This window comes from Hemicordylus capensis, chromosome 4, assembly GCF_027244095.1.
Source record: "Hemicordylus capensis ecotype Gifberg chromosome 4, rHemCap1.1.pri, whole genome shotgun sequence".
In the NCBI taxonomy this organism is placed as follows: Eukaryota; Metazoa; Chordata; class Lepidosauria; order Squamata; family Cordylidae; genus Hemicordylus; species Hemicordylus capensis.
This window is the reverse complement of record NC_069660.1, coordinates 253,127,732-253,151,410: the sequence shown is the minus strand read 5'-3', so window position 1 is coordinate 253,151,410 and position 23,679 is coordinate 253,127,732. Positions and strand designations below refer to the sequence as shown.

General features: G+C 44.6%; 1 protein-coding gene across 6 annotated transcripts in view; it reads right to left on the bottom strand.

The window, feature by feature from the left end:
* ASXL3 (ASXL transcriptional regulator 3) overlaps positions 1–23,679 on the bottom strand; it is a 146,059-nt gene that overhangs the window by 48,276 nt on the left and 74,104 nt on the right. For 5 of the 6 annotated variants that reach the window (XM_053248187.1, XM_053248191.1, XM_053248188.1 and 2 more), the window contains one exon: positions 11,370–11,491. In XM_053248187.1, coding sequence (XP_053104162.1) covers positions 11,370–11,491 — 122 coding nt within the window. Of the gene's footprint in view, positions 1–11,041; positions 11,138–11,369; positions 11,492–23,679 lie in introns of those variants that run through there. The other variant, XM_053248193.1, reaches the window with a different exon arrangement.

Below are 23,679 nucleotides of genomic sequence, written 5' to 3'. Positions count from 1 at the left end.
GTTGCCTTGGCTGTGTGTTTTAGGTCATTGTCATCCTGGAATACCCATCCACGACCCATTCTCAATGCCCTGGCTGAGGGAAGGAGGTGCTCACCCAAGATCTGACGGTACATGGTCCCGTCCAACGTCCCTTCGATGCGGTGAAGGTGTCCTGTCCTCTTAGCAGAAAAACACCCCCAAAGCATAATGTGTCCACCTCCATGTTTGACAGTGGGGATGATGTTCTTGGGCTCATAGGCAGCATTCCTCCTCCTCCACACACGGCGAGTTGAGTTGATGCCAAAGAGCTCGATTTTGGTCTCATCTGACCACAACACTTTCGCCCAGTTCTCCTCTGGATCATTCAGATGTGCATTGGCAAACTGCAGACGGGCCTGTACATGTGCTGCCTTGAGCAGGGGGACCTTGCGGGCACTGCAAGATTTCAGTCCTTCACGGCGTAGTGTGTTACCAATTGTTTTCTTGGTGACTATGGTTCCAGCTGCCCTGAGATCATTGACAAGTTCCCCCCGTGTAGTTCTGGGCTGCTTTGCCACCGTTCTCATGATCATTGCAACTCCACGAGGTGAGAACTTGCATGGAGCCCCAGACCGAGGGAGATTGACAGTTATTTTGTGTTTCTTCCATTTGCGAGTTATCGTGCCAACTATAGTCACCTTCTCACCAAGCTGCTTGGCGATAGTCTTGTAGCCCAGTCCAGCCTTGTGCAGGTCTACAACCTTGTCCCTGACATCCTTCGACAGCTCTTTGGTCTTGGGCATGGTGGTGAGTTTGGAAGCTGAGTGATTGCTTGCTTCTATGGACAGGTGTCTTTTATACAGGTACTGTAACAAGCTGGGATTAGGAGCACTCCCTTACAGAGGGTGTTCCTCATCTCAGCTTGTTACCTGCATATAGTGAAAAGACACCTGGGAGCCTGAAATCTTGCTGGTTGATAGGGGATCGAATACTTATTTCCCTCACTACAATGCAAATCCATCGCTGACTTTTGGGCACTGGGCTTTTGAGGGTTTGTTTGTTGTTATTCTGTCTCTCACAGCTACACTAAACCTACCATTCCAATTATAGCCTGGTCATTTCTGTGTCAGAGGGCAAACGGACAAAATCAGCAGGAGATCAAATACTTATTTCCCTCAGTGTATAGAAAATGGAAGCAGGCGCGTGCGAAACCAGTTTGAATCAAACTGGTCCAGTTCGACAGGCTCAAGTTCAAACTGCACTGGCCCCTGAAAAGAGGGGCTGGTCCAAGTTTGTCTGGACCAAACCCAGTTCAATTTGAACCAATTTGATGGTTCAAACGTGGCGGTCTGTTTACAACGGACCAGCGGTCTGGCAGACCTGTTACAGAGGTCTGTTTACAAAATTTCAGGCCTCCTGATTAATTTTTCAGTCACTGCCTTCCAAATGCCTAGCTATCTCCTTTGCTCTGGTTGGCTTATTGACATTCAAATCAGAGTGTTATCTAGGCAACTCTGCCTCCAATAGCTGGGGTGTGTGGAGAGGGAGCAAAAAGGGAAGAGCCTTGGCTGTAATCCAGGACCAGCTGCTAGTTGATTTTGGAGGACTGCTCTGCTAGTCTTCTGCATTTTGGAGGATTGCTCTGCACCTTGGTCTGCTGCTCTGTGGACCCCATGCCCCCCCCCACTCCTGCTTCTTTGATCTGCTCTCCACCTGCCTATTGGACCACTGCCTGTCTAGACCCCCACCTGCTGCCACAGCCTGACTCACCTGCCTCTTGGATCCCTGCCTCTGGGAGCCCCAACTTGCAACCGTCAGCTGACACACTCGCTTTGCGACTGCTTGACCAGCCCGTCAGATTGGTGAGACACCCCCCCCCACTTCAACTTCTTTTTATTTCTTGGTTAGTTCTAGTAAGTTCGTTTTTTATTTGGTGGTTCTTTTTCGGTTAGAGAGTGCTTATGTGGTTTTGTATTCTCTAGTGCTGTTGCTGTTGGATTGGCTAGGTTTTAATGCTTTTTGTAGTGGTTGTGATAGGGGTTTTTTGTGGGGGGGGTTTTGGTGTACTAGCTTCTGGTTCAGTTTTGTAAATGCTTTGCTGTGTACCGGTTTTTCTTGTTAGAATGGGCCTAGTTTGGGGGGATGTCTAGGATGATGCAGGGTAGGTCTCGTAGCAGGGTGTTCAGAAGGGGGGTAATGCTGGTTGGGGGGGCAGTGAGAGGGGCCTACTTCCCAAGTTGCCCAAATCCCCCTAGAGGTCATTGCATGCAGGCTCACCTTTCCAGTGGCGCCTGCTGCAGCACAGCCGCCTATGGTGGCTGAGGTGATGGTAGTAGAGGACAATCCAGCCAGGGAAGAAGGACCTTGTTTCCTTGGTGTGGAGGATGGACAGAGGAGGTGGTGGGCTCTGCTGCATGTGGAGCCACTGGTGACCACACAGCAGATGAGCTGTCGGCGTTCATCAGGTGCCAGGCAGAGGAATGGCTGTCTGGGCGGTCAAACCTCCATAGGTCTTCTTGGTCACCGACAATGGTGCCAATGTTCGGAGGGCAGCACGTCAGCTGCAGTTTGTGTCTATAAGCTGTATGGCACATGCTCTGTACGTGGTTGTGATGGATGAACTTGGTATCAAGGAGGCGAGGGAGCATGGGAGACTCCCCCCACAACGGGACTTCTGCTGCCATGGTTGCCCTTGTGGACAAGTGCTGCAAGATCACAACCTATTTCCACCGCAGAGAGGGTAGGCGGGTGCTCCAGGAGTTGCAGTGTCAGCTCGGCCTACCATCTCACATTATCCCTTGCGATGTTGAGATGTGGTGGAACTCCACTTTGCTCTTGCTCCAATGCATGCAGGAGCAAGGGTCGGCCATCTACGCTTGGGCGAAGAACTGTGGCTTGGGAGTGTGCGACCTGTCCACCATGGACTGGAAGCTCATTTCCGAGCTGGTTTTGACACCCAAGCCATGCGATGAGCAGTTTGTGTGCTGAGACATCAGCTCTGAGTGAGACTTTGCCCACCACTCTTCTCCTGGAGAAGATGATGGGAGAGCTCCAGGCCTCTCAGAACACTGGGGAGGCACATTCCCTGGCAGGTTGGTTGAGGGCTGTAGTTGTGGAGCAACTCAGTGCCAGGTTGGGTCAATTGGCAGAGCTTGTTCTGGCATGCCTGTGTGACCCAACCATGAAGGGCATGGTGCATCAGGCAGAAGAGAGGAGGCTCAGTAATAACCAAGAGGAGGGTGCTGGCATGCCTACTTTGAGTGTGCAGTTCAGTCCCAGAAGCAGCAGCATCACTGCTTCCCAATCCAGCAGCGTGACATCCCTGGCAGCACCAATGCAGCCGGCAGTTCCACCATTCCACCCTATGGTTCAAATGATGTTGCCTTGGCACTTGCCAGGAGTATGGGAGGTGCCAACCGCTCCCTGCAGTGGTGCAGAGCACAGTGTTGTGCAGTACCTGCAGGAACTGGTGGTAGCAGCGGACCCTGAGATGGACCTTGTCCAGTTTGGGATAATGTGTTGCCAAGGATGGCCAGACTTGGCAGCAGTTGCCAGATGGCTCCTCTCCTGTCCCCGGACCAGTGTCAAGAATGAGAGGGTGTTCTTCATGGCCAGGGTGACACCCCACTGCTCGCGTTTGGATGCTGGCTTGGTTGAGCAGGTGGTCTTCCTGAAAGCCAACCTCCCCCTGCTGGGCTACCCTGAGCTGGTTGTGGAAGGTGAGTGACTGATGGTCACCCCCACCTGCTGAAACACGAGATCATTCTGGCCAACCAATGTGTCATGGTCTGCCTGTTAGAGCTGTTGACACATGCTGACACGCACGCATGCCAGCAGCTCATGATGATGGACCAGTGCCCCAGGGCCAGCACTAGGGATGTGCATGAACTGTTCGTGCACTCCCTGGGGTAGTATTTTAAAAGAGCAGCTAAGGAGCTCCTTACCTGCTCACCCCCGCTGACCATGCAAATGGCCGGCGTGCATGCACAGGGCTGGGGTGCATGCTGATGCTGATCAGGGCTGCAGGAAGTAGCGCTGCAGCCCCGCGCTTCTCTTGAAAAACTGAGCACCATCGAGGAGGAAGCTGTGGGGGCAGGGGAACGCAAGTAAGGAGCTGCTTACCTGCCCTTTTAAAAGGCACCCCCCACCAGTCAAGCCGGTGCTTCTTTTTGGAAATGCCGAACCAGCTCGTGCACTTCCCTAGCCAGCACCCATCAAAGGTCATTGTGGAGCAAAGCTGAGCTTTTTTTGGATTGCTGCCTGGCTTGTATTTGCACCGCCAGGCTTGTGATGATGCACTGGCGCAGGGCCAGCTCCCATCAGAGGCTGTGGTGCAGCACAGGTGGGGTTGTTTATTTATTTATTTATTTTAAAAACCTGCTGCTTCCTGGGTGGCTTTCAATTGTGTTGATTGTTTTGGTTGCTTGTTAATTGTTTTTTTTGTGGTTAGCTCTCCTGCAGCACAGTTGCACATGCACACACACACAGAGAGAGGCCCATGATGAGTCTAGACTGGTTCCCTGGCATGTGTCAGCCGGGCCCAGCCTTACCTGAGGCCAACTTACTGCACAAACAAAAAGAAGACATCTCATGTGGTTTTCTTTTTTCAATGTCAGCGTGCACACTGCGCGCACACACACAAATTCATTTTTTCTTGCTCAGTGAGTGATCTCACTCAGATGGACAAAGGCAGAAGAATTTGGTTGCCTTGCCAGGCTTGCATGCCCTTCCTTCCTTCCTGAGACTTGAGGTTCAGTCTGTTGTGGCGAAATCTCTACCTGCTGTTGATTTATTTTCGGTGTGAGACATGTGTCTGTCATGTGGACTATGGTCTGACTCTGGGCATTCTGAATGCACGCTCAGAATCAGGGGCACCTGGTAGGCCACTGTATGGATCAGGATGCTGCACTAGATAGGCCTTGAGCCTGATCCAACAAGGCTGTTCTAATGTTTTTCTATCAAAAGGTTGCTGCCCACTGCTGCTATTGCTATGGAATAATTGTGTGTGTCTGGAGAGCAACTTGTGGCACTAGCAATGATGTGTCATCGGGCACTGGGCAGGGTGTTGTGGCTGGCACAGAATCTGGGTCAATGATTATTTATTGGTCTGCTTTGCGCTGTGTTTTGTGGGAGAATCTCTTTTTAAAAAATTTAATGTATGAGAGTGAACTTGTGCTGTTTGTTTCTCCCATATGGAATAATGGGAATTTGAACCAACCCATTATTCCCTATAGGAAGCGCCTAGGGACACCAAAACGGGTTGGGTGGTACATCATGATGGGTGCTACCTACCACCCATCCCACAAATTGGTCAGGCTATTTTTTTTTTTAATGAATTTTTCCAGGGTCAATATGTCAAGGGTAGACCTGATGATCCTGAAAAATTCAAAAATTCTTTGAAAAGAGCCCACTTGCCTGACTGCTTTGCGGGTTGGGTGGTAAGTAGCACCCATCATGATGTACCACCCAAACTGTTTTGATGTCCCTAGGTGCTACTCATAGGGAATAATGGGCTGGTTTGAATTCCCACTATTCCCAAAAGCAGAAACACTTTGAAAGTGGTTTGACCCCGGTTCGATAGAACCGGTACTAAAACCAGGGACCCCGGTTCAAATTCAAACCAAACTGGGAAAACCAGTTCTGTGCACACCCCTAAATGGAAGCAGGGGACCAAGGAAAAGTACCAAAGAGTGGCATGAACCTGTAGGGATGGTTTCAGGAAATCTAAGGCTCAGAATGAGCTGAGACTTGTGAGGGATACAAAAAAGAACAAAAGTAGTTTTATACATATGTCCGAAACAAAAGGAAGGTCAAGAAGAGTTGCTTGAAGAAGATGGTGCAATGGTTAGAGGGTGAAAGAGAGAAAGCAGAGCTGTTTAATCCCTATCTTCTCTGATGAGGCAGGTGTGGTCCAACAGAAAACAGTTGCACATTATTAGATAAGGGGAATGCACTTCAAGATAGGTAAAGCGATAGTAAAAGAATACTTACTGTAGATACCTTAAATAAGTATAAATTTCTAGGTCTAAGTCACCTAATGGTGCAGTGGGGAAGCAACCTTTCTAGAGAGCAGGAGGTTGTTGGTTCAAATCCCTGCTGGTGTGTTTCCCAGAATATGGAAAACTCCTATATCGAGCAGCAGTGATATAGGAAGATGCTGAAAGGCATCATCTCATAGTGCGCGGGAGAAGGAAATGGTAAACTCCTCCCATATTCTACCAAGAACTATCATACTCTGGACACATTATGCGAAAACCCAGCTCCCTTGAGAAGTCCATAATGCTGGGGAAAGTTGAAGGAAAGAGAAGAAGAGGATGACTAGCAGCAAGGTGGATGGACTCGATTATGACAGCAATGAATGCACCACTGAGAGACCTTAAAGGCCAAGTTGAAGACAGATAATCCCAGAGAGAATCTATTTATGTGGTCGCTAAGAGTTGACACTGACTTGATGGCCGTTAATCAATCAATCCTACCAAAAAACCACGTTGCTCTGTGGTCGCCAGGAGTCAACACCGACTTGATGGCACAACCTTTCCTCTCCTTCCTTTCTAGGTCAAAATGAATTACATCTCCCAGTACTTGCTGATGAAGGAACTTGAAGTTAACCATTAGTCAGAATAGTTCATTATTACTCTCTTCCTGATATGCTACATATAGTTCACTAATGAAGGAGGCTTGTTATGAGGCAATATGTCCTCCTTCCCTGGCAGCTTTAAATGGTCCAGAATTCCACCATTTCAAACTTCAGTCTCATTCTATGTAATGTATAGAATGGGTTTAAGTGTTGATGTTTTCGTTGTCTTGACATATTTCCACAGCATCTACCAACAACCTGTCCCAAAGTTCAGGGGCATTACTCATCCCCACTGTACTACAAATTATAATTGTTCATATTAACACATGCAGATTCTGCTAAAATCTATTAGCACAATTGTGAAACATCCAAAGGTTTAAGCTGCATTTCCCCATCCCAGCAAAAAGCCTGATTCACAGCTACAAATTCCTCCTATCTTAATAAAAAAATAAATTGTTGGTTGCTTTCCAATAGCACAAAGAAAAAAACATGCATAAGCTTGGATGCATGGCTTAAATCATCATGCCAAGTTTCACATCAATGAGAACAAGAAAGGCAAAGTATATCAAGTTGTTCATATCTTCATTTGAGATTTTTTGCTTTCCTGTTTTAAAAAGGACAGGTGTTCTCTCTTGAAAAAATGATTTTAGTATTAAGCTGTTAATGTGGTCAATTGAAAAATGTCCTGTGGGGAAATATTATCTCTCTTCCACCACAGCACAAAAGCAAACAAGCTAACTAGGAAACTGATTGCACCCTGCTGCTTTTAATGGCACTGCTGTTTGTTATTTCAACAGTAAAACAAGTTTAGAATCAAAACAACATTTTTCTGAAACCAATGTTGCCAAGCAAGTGATACAGAAAACCAGGGTACTACCATGTAGTTTCTTTCGAGCCAACATGTGTGCTGAACCAACATTCAGTAAACAGGTCGGATAGCACATTTTCTGGGAAAGAGTGAACAGCATTTTGTCCTGGACATCTTGCTAAGATGGCAGTTTTGTACCATTCAATATGTGCAAAATCAAAGTACAGTAAGCACAAAGACTTAAATCAGACATCACTCCAAAGCACATTTTGCACTAGCCATATTGCACTACCAAAACCAGGGTCTGAGTTTCAGAACAACAGGCAAACAAGGGTTTAGAGCAGCTTGTGTACTTTCATTTACTAACTTTCCCCCACTCCTGTTCACACATCCTTTTGCAATGGTCTCCAGAGGTCCAACAGCCATAGCACATTAAACCAACACAAACCATGGTTTGAAAACCCACTTCAAAATTTAGTTTCCAGTTTGCTGGTGGATGACAAACTATGTTTTGTTAATTCAGACATTATGCCAAACTATAATTAAGCTTCCTTAGTTATGGTTTGGTGTGATGTCTGAACTGATCCAATGTCAAATGTTCTCAGTCTATTTCACTGAACTAGTGAAAATACTTTCAATAGTTTTTTCTTGAATACTCTCAATACTATCTAGACCAGGCTGCACAACTTTGGCCCTTTGGGGTGCTTGTACCTTCTCTGGGAGTAATTCAGATTATCTCTGAATAATATGATCCTGCCTCTTCCATTTTGATAATCAGCTATTATCCAGCTATTATTGGACTACAACTCCCATCATCCCTGGGATCTTTATAAAGTGCAGATTATCTTAAGATGGCTCTTGTATGGCTTTTCATTTGGGGCCAGAAGTGAGGATGGAGTGATGGGATATGTCCAGGGAATCATTAGTATTTTTCATCTTTGTTCTGCCTTTTGATGGGAAGTGAAAAAATAATATTAGGGAAATTTCCTAATATTTTTAGGAGCTGTCTTTTTACAGCTGTTAAACTTTCAAGGAAGGTATTCAGCACAGGCAGTTCTTAAATAACTATGATTGCTCTCATTATATTCCCTTGATTAAATACTATAATGAGAGAGATTTTTAAACAGGAAATAAATTTGTGCATTCCCCATTTTTTAGGAAATTTGATTCATTTTACTCCAAGAATATGTCAGAAAATGTCATACCAGGACTATGATATGACAGCAACCAAATTTGACCATGACATATTTATTGCGGGGGGGGGCTGCTTGTTTGGACTTTCTGTGGCAGTTCTGGTCCAGTACTTGCCACCAGGCACTAGTAAATTCTCAGTCTAGATGATGAGAATTTCCCTCTCCACAGCCATGGCAGTCAGACTAAAATTCGGTTTTCATCATTTCAATCTTGTCTAATCCTCAACTACACAACTGTGCCTTCAAGAGAGAGGAATAGAAGAGTTTTTCCTTAGGAAGTTGCTGCTGCTTCTTCTTTGAAATAATATATTATTGGGTAGCTTACTGAACTCCGTTTCCTGTGTCATCATTGAGTCTCACCCTGGAGGGGAGGGTACAGGGTAGCCTGAAGTCACAGTTATTCCATGAACTGGGGCAGCCATCCCCTGTGAGGCTATCAGCTTTGCAACAGCCAGAACAGCCTTCCTTGCCTCTATTAACTTCCCTTTTAACTGCTGCTGGCAATGTTTTCAATGGCTGTTGGCACTGTTATTGTTGGGGTAAGTGCCATGAAGAAGGTTGTGGCCAAGACTGGAATGAAGAGGAGGCCTGTAATAGTTCCTGCAGCCCCTTTCATTCTTTCCACAAATCTTGTTCCTCCTCCCTTTCCAGTCTTGCCTTCCTTTCTAGGACTGAGGACTAGTGCAGAAGCTGCTGTTACCTCTCACTCCTTTCTGGTACAGTTGTGTTTACTTTCAGTTAGGACCATCAGAATAACATTTATTTATTTGTGTCCCATCCTCCTCCCATGGAACAGGGTGATTACTTGAGAGGTTATCCCATTTTATCCTGACAGCAATCCTATTAATCAGGTTAGGCTGAGAGACAATGACCAATGCAAAGCTTCCCATATGACGACCAACCCAAAGCTCCCCATCTATGAAGAACCCAGGTCTAAGTCCAACATGCTATTGACAAATTACACTGTTTCAAAGAAAGGTAATTATCTGTAATAACATCTTACCGATTGGGAAGAGACCAACAATTTTAAAGGCCCATCAAGTGTAAATCAGTTTGTCTCTCATTACCATCACCCTTCCTTGGGAATATTTTTTTAAAGCAAGCAGAATAGAGCTAGCACAAGTAACAGTGAGAGTTTGCCTTCGATTAACAAACTGACTGGAAAAAGATTTCTGAATTCTTTCCAAGGTATTATATTGAAAGGAATCTCTGTGTTAAAGCTATAACAAAAATACATTCAAGCCCGCATTGCTTCTGGCACTCTACAATGTAAGCAGTTTATTCCCAGAACATGTTAAAAGTTCAGCTCCTGTTACTGCAGAAAAGATCCAGTAAGTTAATATCAGGTGGTGAGTGTCATATACAATTCCTTAACATCTCTGTGTATTCAGAGGCACTGTAGGCTATTTGTAGTGGAATGGAAGCACATTATATGTCCATAAAAGCAATACAAAGTCTGAAGAGTGGATATACAGTAGGAGAACTAACTCCCAACAGCAATTTTCTGAACAAAAATTGCTGCTTAAAGTTCATTCACCTATCAGATAGGATTTACAGTTTTGTATTAAATCAAATCCAGCTGCTTGCATCTGGTTGTAATGAATACCTGGAGTGCAAGAGGAAGAAGCTGGGGGAAGGGGGAACCTCCTTAGGCCAAAACACATCAACTTAAAATATTCAATACTGGTGCATGGGGAAAAAACTCTTTGCTGAGATCTGCTATAATCATTGTTTTAGACAGCCATGATTGTTTTAAAACTGAACAACTTTTCATTGATAACCTTACCATATGTACTTATTCTGCATAGAAGTATGTGTAGTTTCTCCCTGATTTTTTATGTTAACAAAGAACCTGTAATTGCATTTATGGATCCCCGCCACCCCAATTGATATTGCTCATTTTGTCTTGTTATCATCAGACCTAGCAATTCTCATCAAAGTAGTTAAGTTTGTCTCATTTAACTAGTGGCTCTTATAACAGTGATTATCAAAATGAAAGAGGCAGGATCATATGATCCCTTTCCATTTAGTTTCCCTTTCCCTTTCCTGAGCTGACAAGGATTCTCACCCACCTATATACTCTCCAGCTTTTGTTGTCTTCTGGAGGATCATGACACAGTAATATGCATGCATGGTTTATTTTCTGGCATTTCCTTACTGAGGTGCAGAAGTTTAGGCTAACAGGGGCCTGTATGAGTAATAGCATAACTGGTGTTGTACCAATTTCGAGACCCAAACTTGAGTTAAGTTCATTTGGCATATTAGTGACAGACTGGAATAAGCAGACCCAGCCGATTCCACTCGACTCAGACTTCAGAGTGATTTGTGAAATGCTCCAAGCTTCAAGCATAGTGAAGGGGCTGATGCTTTCAGGAGGCCTTCAAGGCATGTGAGGTGGCATTCTAGCATGCCCTGGGGATATCCCTCACATGCTCCATGCCACTTCAGAGGCCTAAGGGGCACGCAAGACAGGGGCCTAACATAACACCTATACCCTTGTTGCACCTGAGTTCTCCGATTATCTTGGAGAGTCTTGGCTCCATTCCAAAAATGCTTCTGACCCAGTCAGCACCTGTGGTTCCAAATCCAGATGCCTGGGTGAAATCTGGCAGGATCCTTTATACCAGAAGGAAAATACATAGGTAGAGACAAGGTAGAGACAAGATATCAGGTAGAGACAAGATATCAGTACAGACAGGTTGACATTAACTTTAGTTACAATATCTCAACATCTATATTGTTAAAAACAACTATATTGCTTTTAAAATATTTTGTAAACTTAAATAAGCCACAAAAAGGAATCTGTGCCAAAGTGATGCCAATGTTCACTTACCTGTTTAAGTGCCTTTTTGGTGTGCTGCTGGAAGGAAGACACTAGCTTGCTTTGCATTTGTGCATTTGTAAGGCTTGAGTCCCGAATGGAAGACACTTCTTCAGATGTTTGCTTTGGGCAAACTAAGAATATAGAAATAAAACAAAGCACTGAGAATACAGGGAAGTCAGTCTGAAATGTTAATTTAATTTTATTTGAGATTTTAAGATGTCACAGGACTTTCTGAATGGGGAAGGACTCCAGAGTATACTGATCTGCAATTTAAGAAAGCAGACAGCATGAAAGACATGCAAGATTGCCTCTGGAAGAACATGGCTAATGCTAAGTAAGACACAACCACCAATGCCAGTTCAAACTACCACAGGCTTGCCTAATGCTTCTTCAGGGAAACCTCAGAGATTTGCCTAAATCAGCCTGATCTTTTATTCCTCCTAGTAGAACATAAGCCTCCATGTATACAAGGCATCTGCATGGCCACTGGCAATGAAATTACACAAAGCTCAGTTTTGTCAAGATGTAAATTTTCAATTGTGTGCTACCAACATATGCTACATTCGGTGAATGCCTTGCTACAAACAAATTAACATCTGTGAAATGTTTTTCACTATAATTTGAAAAAACACTCTTCTGTCTGCAGTGAAGTTTAGAAGTAACCTGAACACAAGTGAGAGCAAAACAACCAATTCAGGATGCCCATCATCATCTTGTGAAACACTACAGAATGTAATAGACAAAGATAATCTAACAGTCTTAAGAGATCTTTCGACCTGGCGGGTTAGCGATGAAGCTCAGCCAGAGAGAAACATGGGCAACACACAAAATAAATTCTGTCCAATGTTCTAGTTTCCAGTTCAGATGGCAAGTAATTGTAAAGCTAAATATATATATATTTTATTCTTGTGAAATAGAGCTTAAATAAAAGTCTAAGTTCGCATATACCTAGCAATAAATAATACACATTTATATAGCACTCTGAAGTCTTAAAAGTGCTTCACATACAATGGTCTGTTTTAGACATTGTGCGAAGCTTCAGAAGTGTACATTCCCCTCTGCTCAGCACATAAAAGGAGAAATCATTCTGCTTCTGATCCTGGCTTTGAACAAGCACACTGAACAACTTGGTTTTTCTACATCTACTGATATGTGTGGCAAGGGAAGGAACAAGGCAGTGGATTCTCTGAACCGGAGCTTGGATGTTGTTCTAGACTGGATGGGGGCAAACAAACTGAAACATAATCCAGGTAAGATGGAAGTGCTCATGGTTGGTAAAACTGATCATCTGAGTAGCAAGGCAAATTGAGTCTTGGACAAGGTCATGTTCCCTCTGAAAGACAGTCTTCAGTTTGAGGGTGTTTCTGGACCTGACACTGTCCTTGGAAGCCCAGGTGGCGGCAGTGTGCAGAGGTGCTTTTTACCAGCTATTGCTGGTACGCCAGCTGTGACCCTACTTGGAGAAGTTGGACCTGACCTCAGTCACTCATGCTTTGGTAACATCCAGATTGGACTACTGAAATGCACTCTATGTGGGGGTGCCCTTGAAGACAGTTTAGAAGCTTCAGCTCACCCAGAACGCTGCTGCAAGGATGCTCATGGGCATGTCACTTCATGAATGTCACACCCATCCTGCAGCAGCTTCATTGGTTACCAGTCAACTTCCAGGCTAGATTCAAGGTGTTGGTCGAAGCAATATATGGCTTGGGACTGGGGTACTTGTTGGACAGCATTTGCCCATATGAACCTACTAGGGCCCTCTGCTCGGCATCTCAGGCCCTGCTCATGGTCCCGCCACTAAAAGAGATCTGGTTGGTGGGGACTAGAGACAGGACCTTTTTAGTTGTGGCCCCTTGGTTTTGGAACACCGTCCCCAAAAAGCTTCGCCATGCTCCCTCCCACAGTGTATTTTAAAAACACAATTAAAATGCATCTTTTAAAAGAGGCTTTTAAATGTTTTATCTGCAGCTTATATCTGGCAGGTTCTTCAGTTTTTATAGTTCTCAGTTTTTCACTTATTAATAACGCTTAATTTGAAACTTTTTTTAAAAAAGTGGTTTTAGCCTGGTCTTTTAAGTTATTTAACTTTATTAGACTTTTATTTTACATCGTATCTATTTTATTAATGTTGTGAACCGCCCCAAGCAGTAGTATGTTGGAGAGGCAGGGTATAAATATTTTCCCCAAAAATAAAATAAATGAATGACTGATTGAATGAATGAAAGAATGAATAAAACTGGCCTTGCAAACAATAAAACATTTTTACTATTCTGTGGCAGCTTCTATCTACATTCCTAGATTTAAGCTAGTGTGCTGTTTATTTATTTAGACATATTTTATACCAACTCAACATATGTCTCAAAGCAGTTTACAGAAATTAATTTCAAAGACGATAAAAAACACATGAAAAATAATAAACTTTTAAAAAACTGCTTAAAAGTTAACAAAATGTCTGGTTAAGCATATATATTCTGAGCATTTTTCTGAAGGCTGCCAGATACATTGAAGCTCTTGACAAGGAGCATTCCAAAAACTCAGTCTGACCATGGAGAAGGCTAGTTAGTCCATTAGAGACAATATGGTTATGCTCGCACTGAATCTAGTTAATGGTAAAATTTGGACTGGCTAATCAGTCAAGGACAACAGATTTTGAGGAGTAGGCATTTGTCAAACATTATTTATTATTATTATTTTTTATTTTATTTAAAATATTGCTATACTGCCCAAAACTTGCATCTCTGGGTGGTTTACAATTAAAATCATTTAAAAGATTAAAAACATTTAAAACCCAGTATTAACATTATTTAGAACTACAAGTCTAATTAAAAGCCAGGGTGAATAAATGTGTCTTCAGTGCCTTTTAAAAAGTTGCCAGAGATGGAGAGGCTCTTATTTCAACAGGTAGCGCATTCCAAAGTCCAGGGGCTGCAACGGAGAAGGCCCATTCCTGAGTAGCCACCAGATGAGTTGGTGGCAGCTGCAGGCGAACCTCTCCAGATGATCTTAGCAGGCAGTGGGGCTCATGGCGAAGAAAATGTTCTCTTTAATACCCAGGGCCTAAGCTATTTAGGACTTTATAGGTAATAACCAGCACTTTGTAATTTGCCTGGAAACGTATCGGCAGCCAGTGGAATTCCTTCAACACAGGAGTAATATGGTCTCTCCTAGATGACCCAGAGACCAACTTGGCTGCCGTGTTCTGAACCAACTGCAGGTTCCAGTCTATGTACCAAGGCAGCCCCACATAGAGCGCATGGCAGTAATTCAGCCTAGAGGTTTATCAGCATATGTACCACTGTTTTGAGGTCCTTCATCTCAAGAAACGGATGCAGCTGGCATATCAGCCGAAGCTGATAAAAAGCACCTCTGGCCACTGCCTCAACCTGGGACACCAGGGAGAGGTTCGGATCCAGAAGCACCCTGAGACTGTGTACCTGTTCCTTCCAGGGGAGTGTGACCCCATCCAGAATGAGCAGATCAAAACCGTCTCCTGAGTTTCGACCCTGCACAATAAGTACTTCCATCTTCTCTGGATTCAGCCTCAGTTTGTTATCCCTCATTCAGCCCATTACCGCCTGCAGGCAGGCATTTAGGGAGGTTATGCCTTCTCCCAATGATATTGACATGGAGACAATAGATTTGAGTGTCATCAGCATATTGATAACACCCTGTGCCAAATCCCCTGATGATCTCTCCCAGCGGTTTCATGTAGATGTTAAACAACATTCGAGACAATATAGAGCCCTGAGGGACACCATGGGAAAGTTCAGATTTTGAAGAACAACTGTCTCCAAGCGACACCATCTGGAATCTGCCCGTGAGGTAGGAGCAGAACCACAACAAATCAGTGCCTTCCACCCCCAATCCCTTTAGATGTTCCAGAAGGATACTACAGTCAATAGTATCGAAAGCTGCCAAAAGATCCAAAAGGACCAACAGAGTCACACTCCCTCTGTCAATTTCCAGTTGGAGATCATCCATCAGGCTGACCAAGGCAGTCTCCACCCCCATAGCCCGCCTGAAAGCCAGTTTGAAATGGGTCTGGATAATCAGTTTCCTTCAAGACCATGTGGAACTGGGAGGCCACCACCTCCTCAGTCACCTTGCCCAACCATGGAAGGTTGGAGACAGGCCTGTAATTATTTAACTCTGAGGGATCCAAGGCAGGCTTCTTCCGAAGCGGTCTGCCTCCTTAAGACAAGGAGGCATCCTGCCCTTGCTCAGAGAAGCATTTATAATCTCTACCAGGCCCTCTACAACATCCTCCCTGCCAGATAGTATAAGCCATGTCAGACAAAGATCAAGAGTGCAGGTGGTAGGCCGCACCATTCCAAGTAACTTGTCCAGATCCTCAGGAGTCACAACCTGAAAATGATCCAGGGTCATCACATAATAGGAGCTGCTGGAAATCTCAGCATCAGACTCTGTAACATTTGGGGAGTTTGAATCCAAGTCGGCCCAAATACAAGAGATTTTGTCCACAAAGAACTCATTAAAAACGTCACAGCGAGTAATTGTTGGTTCTAAGTACTGATTCAAGGGGGAAGAGGCGCACATTAGCCCCTTCACGACCCTGAACAACTCTGCTGGACATGAACTTGCGGACTCAATACCAGATGAAGAGAATCGATTATTTGCCACAAGTATCGCCTGAGCATAGATCTTCAAATGCTCTCTATGTAATAATCTGTCAGATTTGAGTCAAGTCTTCCTCCACTTGCGCTCTAGTCGTCTACCTTGCCGCTTCAGGCCCCGTAGTTCTTCCGTATACCAAGGGGCCAGTTTCGAAGCGGGTTGGAGAGGACAATTAGGAGTGATCGTGTCCACTGCCCTGGTGAGTTGATTATTCCAATTCTCCACGAGAGTGTTGACAGAGTCACCAGCAGATTCAACACTAAATCCCTCCAAGGCTTCTTAGAATCCTATTGCATCCAGTAACCTTCTCAGGCGGACCATCCTAATGGGCCCTCCACCCTGCGGAGGTGAGACGTGGTCGTGAGTTCAACCTTAACCAGATGGTGGTCCATCCATGACAAAGGGGAAATCACCGGAGTCCCCCCACCCATGGAACATCACCCTGTTCATAGTGAAAGACCAGATCAAGCATGTGATCAGCAATATGTGTCAATCCCGAGACCACCTGGGATAGGCCCATAGTTGTCATGGCTGCTGTGAACTCCTGAGCCGCCCTGGACAAATTGGTCCCAAAGTGAACATTGAAGTTCCCCAGCACTCCAAGCCTGAGAGACTCCAACACCAAACCTGAGACCAAGTATGTCAGCAAAGTTAGGGACTCCGTCAGGCAGTGGAGTGATCCGTACACCAACTGAAGTCCCAGTCTATCCCTGGTCCCCAAACTTAGGTACACACATTCTATATGGTCAGACATTTCGACAGAGATCCTGGCAAGAGAGATATTGCTCTTGTAGAATACAGCCACTCCACCTCCCCACCCACTTACCCTCCCCTGCTCCTCAACAGAGTACCCTGGAGGAAGAAGCCAGGACCAGATCGGACCACCAGCATCCACCAACCAAGTCTCCGTAATACATACCAGATCAGCCCCTTCCTCCAGAATCAAATCTTGGATGATCGATCTGGCATTACAAAGGAGCAAGACGAGGCTCTGTGAGTGGTTAGCATTGCTTTCCAAGGTCAAAGAACTGGCAGGACAGCCAGAAGGGGAAATAGCAATTAGGTTTCTGATTTCTCTTTCCCTGCAATGGCCTGCTGACCTGTCAACGTTACTCTTTCTATTCCCCACCACCACTGGAATAGCTGCCCCCTAATTAGTGGATACACTCCCTGTCTCCCTATCTCCAGACAGACCTAGACACATTAAAACTCAACTTACCCAAGATTACAAGGAGAAGCCCAATTATAATACCCACCCTCCTTTACACACCCATGAGGGATCTTGAGCCAAACAGCCTGGCCCTCCCCCTTGTTATACCCTGAAGTGGCTGCCCCAAAGGAGCAACAGACAGTGTTCCTATGAAGCCCAAAACTGAGCAGGTGACCCGAGGAACTGCTGAGTCACCCAGGAGCTGGTCCCAATACTGCACACACTCCCCATAGATGTTACCCAGAGGCAGCAGCCCCACAGGGGAAGCAGGAGCAGGCAGGCAACAGCAGAAGGAACCTACAGCACCCACAGCACAGCATAGTTTGATTCCTCCGATTCATCAGATTGTGGAATTGATTATTCCACTGCGGGTGGAATTGCTGAGCAGATCCAGACTAGCATTGTGCCAGTGTAACACTCTTGCACTAACAAAATGACATATGGCAAGAGTGTTGGGCAGAGAAATGAACCTGTTTTCCAAACTAGTGCTTGTACTAGCAGATGTTGTTGTGCAACCTCTAGTGAAACAGCACGCATTAGGTACATGTGTGCGTGCATGTGTAGGTTGCTGTAATTGTGTTCCAAATATTTTTGGTACTACTACTAATAGCAAATAATAGGAATTATTGAATTGATACTGACTACCAGTATTTGGCCTTCGTTTGGAAAAGGTTTTGAATTGCATTCAGCACAGCAGTGTTCTCTCTATTTTTTTTTCATGTGTGTGTGGAATGAGTTTTGTTCTGGGTGGCAGTATCAAGGCAGTGCATGCGCATACACATTCATAGTGGGGCCTTCCTGATCCAACCTGAGTGGAATCTAAAATTAATTGAGCAGACATCAAAAAACATGTGAGCATGTGCACGCCTTAGAGGGAACACTGCAGCACAAAACCTTAGACATTAGATATTAATTTCACAGCTTGTGATCATTGTAGGGCACTGCTAGTGGAAGCCGATTTCTTTCATGAGCAGTTGTGCCATATTGTAGAGGAGCACAAATCACTTGGAGGAGATTTTCTCATTTTACACTAATGCAACATTAGTCTGGATAATAATCAATATTTTCAACAGTCTTTCTGCAGCCTAAGAAAGTCCATCTTTTTCAGGTTGCTTTGTTATGAGAAACAGTCCACACTGGCCCTTACGTAGGCCACAATTCCATCCTTAAAAACTAGGACTGACATTAGACAACAAAGGGATACTTGAGAAGAAGAAATGAAATGGTAACAAAAATAGCTTAAGATTCTTGCAGTAGTTCTTATACAAGCTTGAGTGTCGCTAATTTTTCCTATTATAAAGGATAATTACTAGCTCAAATACATAAAAGAACCAACTGCCATCTAAGCCCACCTTATAAATATTGTTTGCTAAAATAAGAGTGCATGCATTGAGTTACTAACTGCTGGACAGAGAATGGATGGGCTTCATAATCCCAGGCAAAAGGATGTTGCTCTTTTTCAGCTGCTAAAGAATACATTTAATAATGAATATCACAGTATTTACTTTAAACAGAGACAGGGCAAGTCACTGGCCAAATCTGGATATAATGCAGACTCTGGCAAATTATGGTTTGTAGAGAGGCAATCAACCTCATGACTGTGCATTCCTATTAGCAGTGAGTTTGCTTCTCCCCACCTCCTCTCTCTCTCTCTCTCTCTTTTTTTTTTTTTTGACCACTTTGGGAACCAGAGGCTTGCCACAGGAGTATAGCCAGCCATAAAATTCGGCATTTGGTAGCCTAAGAAGTCCAGGACTCCCTGGGCAGAAAACCCAGAGGGAACCCTTTGAGGCGGAGTCTTCCGCAAGTTAGGCCTGCCTGATGCTTGGGACCTTCAGTGATCCCCCAGAGTGTTGTGAACTCACATAGAGCTAGTCTTGGGTGGTGCACTGACACCCCCACCCTCCTAGCCTTGCCTTCTGCCAGGAAGGTCTAAAAAGGGGCTCTTGCCCAGCTTTCCACAGGTAGAAAACATTCCTTGGCATCAAACATAAGAACAGTAGACCCAGGAAAAGTATACAAAGTTTTTCCCACTGCTTTTAACTCTATATTTTGGCCTCTCTCCACGCTCTTTTGTCCTCTCCCCATTTGGTATATCCACTTAACCACCATGCTATATTTATTGTATTGGTGCCTGCACAATATTGTCTGCATAGATGGTTTGTGTTTTTGGTGCAACCAAGCCTGCAAAATACTCCCGTTCTGAGTTGTGCATCTGTTGCTTCAATACATTTCCTTTCTTGTTTCACAGTGCCTAGTCTCTTGCTCTTCTAGGGATGTTCTAACATGGATATTTGCCTTTGCCTAGATTGTGATCCTTTGTTATTGCACACCTGAGAATTTGGTTTCAGAGCTAATTCCCCCAACTTGAGTTACAGATAGAGATGTGATAGCTGACATGCATCTGAGCATGAGCGGTAAAACTTCATTTCCCCTCCCACACAATCCCTTTTCATTATTAACTATGGCTTTGCATTGCATGCACACCAAAAACAACAACAACCCACAGTTAATGAAAACTATGGATTCCCTGGCCACATCCAGACATACACTATATCCACAGTTACAATTCATAACTACAATTTGTGCCACAGATGTACATACCACGATCAGCCTAACTGGAGTTGAAGGAAAGGGCAGTTGCTCCCTGCTGCTCAGCCTCCCAGCCCCATCCCAGCCAGCTCAGTGGTCAAAGCAACACTACATCAGCTGCTTGACTGTGGTTGTCTACGATCTTGAATGGGTGTGCTGAGTGCGATTGTGCATTTTCTGAGCAGGGGAAGCACACTGAAAGCCCTTTAAATGCCCTGCAATGCCAGCACTGCTTCTGCCAGGAGCGGCGTTGGAGCTTATGTAGATCAGCCGCCGTGGGGAACACCGGGGTGAGGGGAGCTGGCATTTTCAGTGATCCCTGCCAAGCCTCATGGGCATATGTGCTTTAGGGCGATTTGACTGTCAGAGTGAGAGCTTTTAATCCTGCTGACCACCAGCCACCAAGACCGGGAAAGGTGTTGCTGGGGAACCCTTTCCTGGGGCTTACAGGGACATAGTATCCCAGCTGGGTGGCTGCAGCCCTCTGGCCCACATGTGTGCCTCCATGGCCTGCAATTCTAATGAGAGAGCAGTCCTGGCTTGTAATGGCAGCACAATATCTAGATGTGACACAGGAGAATTCTGATCTTTTCCCAGGATGGCTATTCTCATATGGTATGGTCAATATTGCATGTGTACAACCCAGGGGAAGGGGTTGAGCCCTTTCCCCTCCAATTCTGTGTAAAACAAAATAGAACTGCCTTTTGTCCCCCTCCCTCTCAGCCATCCCCCCCTCCCAGCACCATGATGGGGTACCCTGCTTGTGCTGCCACTTGGAGTGTTTGTGCTTGTTGACATACTGTGAGCTGTGGCTTCCTTCTCGAGGAGCAAAGCACTGAGTACCTGTCCTGTCACCCCATGCCTTTACCCTGCCACTTGCCAGATGGGGGGAGCAAGGTATGGAATGGGGGGAGTGCCCCTGACTGGCTGTGCATCTTGACAGGCTGGCCAATCCAGGATGTGGGGGGTGGCCGCATCCCTACAGCCGGGCAACTCCATAGCTGGATAGCTGAAAGGAGGGGCATAGACTTTTTTCCAAGCAGCTGCCAGCAAGAAGTGCCAAAAGCATGGAGCACCCATGTTCTCAGGTGGGTCTGCACCACCTCTATGATTGGGGTTGGAAATGGGCAAGAAACCACGGTTATAGCTGGGTCAACAGTCAGATGTAACACTTTTGTTGGCGAAACTGCAGCTGTCAGCAGCAAAGCTTTGAGAAAACTAAAGGTCTCAATTTGAATTTGGCAGAGCAAAATTGAGTTAGCTTTCAGACCATAACCATGGTTTTGAACATTTGGGCGTACTGTAGTTTCTACCTCGGACAGCTATAACTGCAGTTAAAGTGTACAGTATGTGTGAACTGGACCCTTGTAAACCAGAGACTGAGAGCATAGCTTGAAGTGAGTTCCAAACCAGTTATATGAGTGGAAGTAGTTTGCATTAATTTTTCCCTCCTTTCCCAGTGTTAACTGTGGTTCTGCATTACATGCAATGTAGAACTACAGTTAACCCTGGGAAGGAAGAGAAAATTGCTCTGGAAAAGTAAACAGGAAAAGTGTGCATTCACAAGGTTAGTTTCTGATTTGCAAACCATAGCTTGCTGCAGAACAGTGCTACACCTGCATTGGGTCACTAATATTGCAATTATATGCACCCTTAGTTGGGAGCAAGTCTAATTGAACTTAATGGGCCTTACTCTTCAGTGAACATGCATAACACAGCCTGCAAGAGTAAAAGTAAAGTTACTTCCCACTCCTCAATGATCTGTACTAGGGATATGGACGGAAAGGGATTTGCGTTCTGTTCTGAGCTCAGAACAGAATGCAAATGCCTGGAACATTCTGTCGGAACAACCAGTCATACGGGTTGTTCCGATGGAATGAGCATGGAACATTCTGCATGTTCCAAGCTGCTCTGAGCACTATTTTGGAGGCATGTTTTTCTCGATTAGTTTGCAATCTCCTTGCTTCTTGGTTTATTTGTTATCATACAGTTGATTTGGAGATTGCAAGCCAACTGGAAACTAGTGCCAAAACAAGTCAGCAAGGGAATAACACACCTCCAAGATAGCACTCAGAACACTCAGAACATTTAAACTTGGAACAGGGTTGTTCCGTTACGAGCTCAAAACAGTCCCTTCATTTGAAGAGTGTTCTGTTCCAAGCTTGAAACAGCCCATTTAGAGTTAGAACGTTTCGAGCTCAAAATGTTCTGCACACCCCTAATCTGTACTTAATACTTAGGATACAAAAACAGCAAAGAAGATCATATTGGTTCTATTTGTTTTTCAGGTTTTAATGAAATATGGGGGTGGGATGAGATGAGCATCAACAGCAGCAGCATTAATTACTTTATGCTAAATATTACTATGCTTTGGGTATTCAACACACTAAAATGCACCAAATGCTCGCATATCTTGTTGCTTATGGAGTACCAGCAGTTGTAATCTGATAACCTAAAGCATATGAAATGGATCTCAAGGGCCAGTTATCATGGACCATTGTCTCTTGTGACACTGGGAGATATCCTAACAGAAGAACAGATACGTCTAGCACATGTGTGTGAAATCATTCTATAAAGCTGTGAAATCACTCTAAAAAGATAACTTGCCATACCCATTCTAGTTCTCTGCATACTTACACAGGCCAATGGTGTTATAGTATAACATAAGGACATTCCCATGGATACATTTCAGTCATGTACTTTAACTTGTGAACTTTTTTTCAGTTCTTGATAGAGACTATCAAGACCTATCAAAGTCTTGATAGAGCACACTGGATGATTATTTGGATTTCTGCACTGCTATGAAATGCTATAAAAAGACACTGAAGTGGTGGATAGCTTCTGACTTTTAGGATCGACCATCAACAGTCAAGGATCCAGCAGTCAAGAAATACGCTGCAGACTAGCACTTGGTAGGGTTGCAATGAAGGCCTTGGAAAGGATATTTAGATGCCGTGACGTGTCTACACCTACAAAGATTAGAATTGTTCGGTCAATTTTTTTTCCTGTCACACTCTATGGATGTGAAAGCTGGACTTTGAAGAAGCAAGATAGAAAAAGCACTGATGCTTTTGAACTTTGGTGCTGGAGAAAACCTTTGAGGATACCATGGACAGCCAGGAAAACCAACAAATGGATCAGAGAACAAATCAATCCAGAATTTTCACTTGAGGCACAAATGACCAGGCTCAAACTATCATACCTCAGACACATTGTGCAAAAACCCAGCTTCCTTGAGAAGTCCATAATGCTAGGAAAAGTTGAAGGAAAGAGAAGAGGACGACCAGCAGCAAGGTGGATGGACTTGATTACAACAGCAATGAATGCACCACTGAGAGACCTTAAAGGCCAGGTTGAAGACAGATCATCCTGGAGAGAATCTATCTATGTGGTCCCTAAGAGTCAACACTGACTTGATGGCACTTAATCTATCAATTGTTACTTCCTGATTGAGTTGGAACAAGCATGAGCCAAATGAAGCTCCACAATGAAGGACCTGCTTATTCCTTTCTATAAATAGCAAAACTTTGGTACGTGCAATGGTATACCCCATTGAAGCACCAAAGTTTCCCTTCTCATAGAGTACAGGAAGCATCTGCACACGGGAGGAAGCAGTACCTCTGAGAATTGAATGATACGGGATGTGAGAAATTTGTAGTCAAATGTTCCAATATCTATCTATCGATCTGTCACTTCCAAACTGCTGCAGAAGGCATTTAGTTTGATTGGGCTGTGCTGCTTTATGAATCAAACTCACCTCCTAGATGCTTCTATTAGGCACTTGTATTTCCCTCCAAAGCTAACAACATTCTTTGGGGGTGATGTAGATTGTGGAATTGATGCAGCGGGGAAAGGGTTAAAATGCCCCCAAGTGCTGCTCCA